General features: G+C 37.9%; 1 protein-coding gene across 1 annotated transcript; it reads left to right on the top strand.

The window, feature by feature from the left end:
- The first annotated feature begins 2,860 nt into the window (after positions 1 to 2,860).
- Positions 2,861 to 3,803, top strand: LOC149298852 (mitochondrial import inner membrane translocase subunit Tim10). The gene is made up of 2 exons (XM_089486977.1): positions 2,861 to 2,931; positions 3,602 to 3,803. Exons 1-2 carry the CDS (start codon positions 2,861 to 2,863, stop codon positions 3,801 to 3,803), a joined length of 273 nt encoding a protein of 90 aa, XP_089343103.1.
- Positions 3,804 to 5,152: the final 1,349 nt, after the last annotated feature.

The following is a 5,152-nucleotide window of genomic DNA, read 5'->3' as shown; positions in this document are numbered from 1 at the left end:
GTAAGATATTATATAGGGGTGTGTGTGTGAGATATGTGCAGTGTAAATGTGTTGGTCCAACGGTGGAATTTTGTAATATATGCAGAAATGTTATAAAAGGTAATTTGCTAGAAATGAGTGGATATTTACCTTTAATTTGTTTAATAAACGTATCTAATTTTGCAGGGAGATATATTTGTGTGAGAACTCTGCAAAATCCACTAAAAATTGTAACATTATATGATTATTATCACATTTCCAGGTCTAAGGCACATTTTGCTAATCTTAAGAAAAAGCGTCTGATGGCATGACCACTGATTTGAAACTGTCTGATAGCTTGACTCCAGTTGTAGAAGGCAGTAGTATGCCTATACCCACCAAACATTCTGAGCTCTCACACATAAAGCATACCAGGGGTGGAAAGAGGGACACGTAATATCATGTCTGCAAATAGCTGCGAAGGCCTTACACCCAGGTAGATTTAGCTTCTTAAAATTAATTGTATAAAAACGTTTCTGATTGTATATTTTGCCTCTAAATGGTTAAACATTTCACTAAGCATGTGTGAAAATGGTACACACCTGTGTAACGTTAATTTATAGTGAAACAAATCACAGGGTACCCATTTGCTTAACAGCAAGACATTACCTTTACATGGACAGCCCAGTAAACACAAAAAATTAAGGATACCAGCAATGGTGCTTTTCTATTATTTTTGAATCATTGTGGATATGCGTTCCCAAGCCTCTCTTCAATGCTTTCTGGTCCTAGGCGGCTTCCGTCGCCACGTGACTATGGTCTGCCTGTTAGTGTCCTTCGACTCTATCGTACCAGGAAGTTCTTCTTCTTCTTCATGTGACACACGTGTTTCCGGCACAAGGTCGTAGGTGAGTATACTAATATGTCGATACCGGCAGTATTGTGAAAGCGACTGTATTTTGTGTTTTACCGAAATACATGAAACCTCGTGTAAATAATTATCGGATCTTGTATAGTTACGCGATATTTTATTTGATCTCAAAGCAATATGCGTTTTGAGTAAAAGCATGTTATAGCCACAGTGGAATTATTACAAAGGATGCCCTCTGTCTGTATGCCTGCCATTTTATCCCTTGCATAAAACCGTTAATACTTAATTTGAAAGCACTTTGGTAAAGGTATATTTTAGTGATCTCAAACTTCACCGATTTTGGAAGAAAAGATCTGGATTTGGCTTTGGATGAATACACTTACACTGTGATGTATGCCATGTGAAGGACAGCATGGATATGATTCATACATAGTGTGACGTTAGAATAACTGCTTTCATAGAACTGTGAGAGATTCTGTAAGAAAAGCTTTGTGTATTAATTTAAGGATTTGCATATTTATATATATATATATATATATATACACATACACATACACACACGCATACAATGTTACTAAGGTCTATGGTAGTAAATATGCCTTCCTACTAAATCTTTTCTAATGGCTCATGCAGCCACAACAACACAGAATGCACGTTAAAGAACTAAAGAATTCACTTACCTTTAGGAGAAGCAGCAATGAGTTTTAGTTTGAAACCATACTTCAATTAAATATGCATATGTGCCCAAAGCTCACATTAGACCCCCCCTGGAACTCTTGCGCATGTCAGCACTGGGACTGGCTGGCATTAAGTGTACCGCATGCCCACACTGGCAAGCAGATGTGTGTCTAGCTGACTGCATCTCATGCCAGCCGAGGATGGGGATTCTGATGAATCACTCCATGCCCTTGCGAATGAGAAAAAATTATAAATTTAAAGGGGACACTCAGCTGTCATATGCATTAACAAATATAGATGGCTGGAGTGTCCCTTCATATTTTATCGCTCCTTAATGTTGCATAAAAATAGATTGTGTGGGCATGTAGCTAGCGGTGATTGCAAACCCAGTCTTCAAGCCACATCAAAAGGTCCAGGCTATTTTGAATTTCCATTTTGGAGCCTAATGTGGCAATCCTGTCCTTTTGTGGCTTGGGGGTAAAAAGATGAGCTGATAAAAAGTTGCTAGAGTGAAATAGGAATTATTTTAAATTTTTAAAATGTTTGTGTAAAAGAATAATAGTCTTCTCTCCTGCAAAAAAGATCATGATGGAAACACTCTGCAAAGCTCTTGCGTGCCTCCAGTATTTGTACTGGAGTCCGAACCTATTTGAAAGACATCTGTGTTGATAATGACTGTTGGATTCAGTCTTAAATCCAGAATAAAAAAGGAAACACACTGCAACCCTTTGCTGTCAGGAAGCTACTGCTTCCAGTTGAAATGGTACCCAGATAACGGTTTGAACTAATCCGTAATTATAAAAATGCTGCTCCTTCAAGGATGACTTTTGCAAGCATCATACCGCCACTAGATGGCAGTGCTAGGAGAAAGTGCCTTATAGCTTTTGTAGGGTGTTTTTGGTCAGCGGAAAATGGAGTGAATTTATATATTATTATTATTATTATCTTTTATTCATATATCGTCAACAATTCCTTTTGTTTTGCATGACTTTCAAAAATAAAAGAAATGGAACACAATTCTGCAGATGTTCAGCTAGCATAGATGTTACGGAATCCCGCTACTTTTGCGGTGAAGGTACATGGCTAGTGCAGGAAGTTCATTATTTCAGGAAAGGGGACAATGAAACAGGAAACAGAACTATAATGTTGCGACTCCAAATAGTGAAAGAAGGGATAAACCATTTTGCGTTTAAATGAGATACGTGAGCATGGTGTGAGTTCCTTTAAGATGAAGGCTACATTAATCTCAGCTGTATATTGTACTTGGGCAAAGAGAGTAATTTTATATTCTGCTGTTTTTCCTTGTTGTGTGTGCATGTCATTAAGGGTCCAGCATAGTGCAGCTATAACGCAATGGATCCACTCAAAGCTCAGCAGCTGGCAGCAGAACTGGAGGTGGAAATGATGGCGGATATGTATAACAGGTACGGAGTGGAACGCTTAGAAAATATGGCCATTCTTCTGCATATTTACTTTAATCCATATGATGAGGTCTACTGAAGGGAGATATTTAATGCAATACATGCATACCATATTGTCAAGGGGGAAACTGGTGGGTGTTCCCTTATTTTATTTCACCATGGGGATGAAAATCACTAGGGCCTAGGGTAAGTAAAGCAGAGTAGGCACAACCCAATAGCATTTCCAATCCATTGTTAAACCATCAGGTTGAGTTGACATTAGAAAATATTCCATTCTGTGTTTTTAATCAAACTCGTGAGTGTGACTTACCAATTTAAGCAAAATAGATCGCATAAAGCAATGTGCAATTCATGGGTGGTGGTACAAGATATCTCCTTTTCTCCTTCCAACTACCCCTCATTTCGTTTATGGTACCTGCCTACATATTTTTTTTTGTTTAAATAGTACCTGCCTATATTTCTTTTCTCACAGTCTGCTCCATTCCACTCACAATGAGTCTTTAAATGCCTGACATTTCTCTTTGACAATGATTAGTTTGTGACAAATTGCCAAAATATGTAGGTGCACTGTACAATAAAGCTGCCCTTCACTTTTTTTTTTCTTTCTATCTGTGAAACTGTTGTGTCAATCCTTATGTTGATAATATACAATATTGGCTCCTATATCATGCAGGATGACTGGTGCCTGTCACAAAAAGTGTGTTCCTCCTCACTACAAGGAGCCAGAGTTATCTAAAGGAGAGAGCGTCTGCTTGGACCGCTGTGTCTCAAAATATCTCGATATCCATGAGAGAATGGGCAAGAAACTCACTGAACTTTCTATGCAAGATGAGGAGCTTATGAGAAGAATGCAGCAAGGAGTGGGACCCGCGTAGTGACAACACATAAAAGAGATTGCATCATCAAATTGACTTCAGTGATACTTGGGATGTTGGATATTAAGCTATCATCTGTAGCAAGGCAGACAGAGCTATGCTGAAAGAGATTTATAAAAATGTACATGTTCATACTGAACCTGTTGCTGGTCTGTTCTTGATATTTGCTGTTTCTGTCCACTTTTCTGCAAAGTGATGTGAATATTTAAACCTTGTTTGTTGATGTATTGGAACAATGTCTAATAATAAAACAATAAACCATTTAAATGTTGCAGATATTGTTTTGTGTGTGGAAGAGGCTGGGGTAAAAAAATTCTGCCCCAATTGCATTTTTAAAAAAAAAAAATGTTTAGTCTTTATATTTGTTGTAAAAACTCTTTAGAACCAATTGAACTATGAGAAACAAGCACCTGTTTATTGTGGGTAACTAAGTCATTTTAATAAATTAATACATGTAATTCCCCTTTCTTTCTTTTTTTATTATTTTTTTTATTATATATGCTTAGACTGCCATTAAACTTTTTTGGTAGAAAATGTCCCCGCACCGATTCCAGTTCTCCAACCGTTACATTGCACGTTATATTTTGTTTCTCATTGTATCTGCCTTATATGTAGCTTTTGTTCATGTGAATTCTGATTCTGTGTTGTCACAATTCACCCCCCACATCTCTCATTTTCACTCCTACAGTTTCCTACCAGAGTTCTTCACTACTCCCTCCCCCCCCATCAGACATAACATACTTGTAGAATTAGAGTATGTATTCTCTATGGTATTTCCTTGCACACTCCCTCGGGCTGTTCATGAGTTAGTGCCCTGAGTCCTGACCAGTGCTTTTTTTTTTTTTTTTTTTTTTTTTTTTTTTCTTTCCTCCCTTCCTCCTCCCCTTCAAACTTTCCCACCCCCTGTCTCATGCCTTATAAAGTAATGCTGTTTCCTGTACTTGTGCACCCCCCCCCCCAGGCTTTCCATTTAACTTGAACTGAAGGAGACTTTAGGTATAGAGAGTTATCAGTCTGCGTTGGACCCACCTTAAGGTAGGAATACATATGGCACAAAGCTGCTCTTTTCATATGATTTTTTCCTAGAAATATTTCACTTTTTTTCTAAACTATGCAGAACTTTTTTTTTAACTCAACACACGTGGCATTAACTTATCTGTGTAGAGAGCAGGAACTGCAACTTTTAGTGTGTCCTACCATGTGCGCTTACTCTGAAACAATGAAGAAAAAAGAATAAGTAACACGATATTGCCGGGTTGTCTTGTCTAACAATAGTGTTAGCTGTGTATATAAACATACGTGTGAATGTGAGTTGCTGATGCAATGATCTTGGTCGTTACACGTGTCCT

This window comes from Sceloporus occidentalis, unplaced genomic scaffold (assembly GCF_023333645.1).
Source record: "Sceloporus occidentalis isolate IW3139 unplaced genomic scaffold, rSceOcc1.0.p SCAF_30, whole genome shotgun sequence".
NCBI classification, from domain to species: Eukaryota; Metazoa; Chordata; class Lepidosauria; order Squamata; family Phrynosomatidae; genus Sceloporus; species Sceloporus occidentalis.
This window is presented reverse-complemented; position numbering and strand designations above follow the sequence as displayed.

Coding starts and splice junctions, on each gene's coding strand:
- LOC149298852 (XM_089486977.1), top strand. CDS start 2,861: ATGGATCCACTCAAAGCTCAGCAGCTGGCAGCAGAACTGGAGGTGGAA. Junction 2,932..3,601: donor ATGGCGGATATGTATAACAG/GTACGGAGTGGA, acceptor TATATCATGCAG/GATGACTGGTGCCTGTCACA.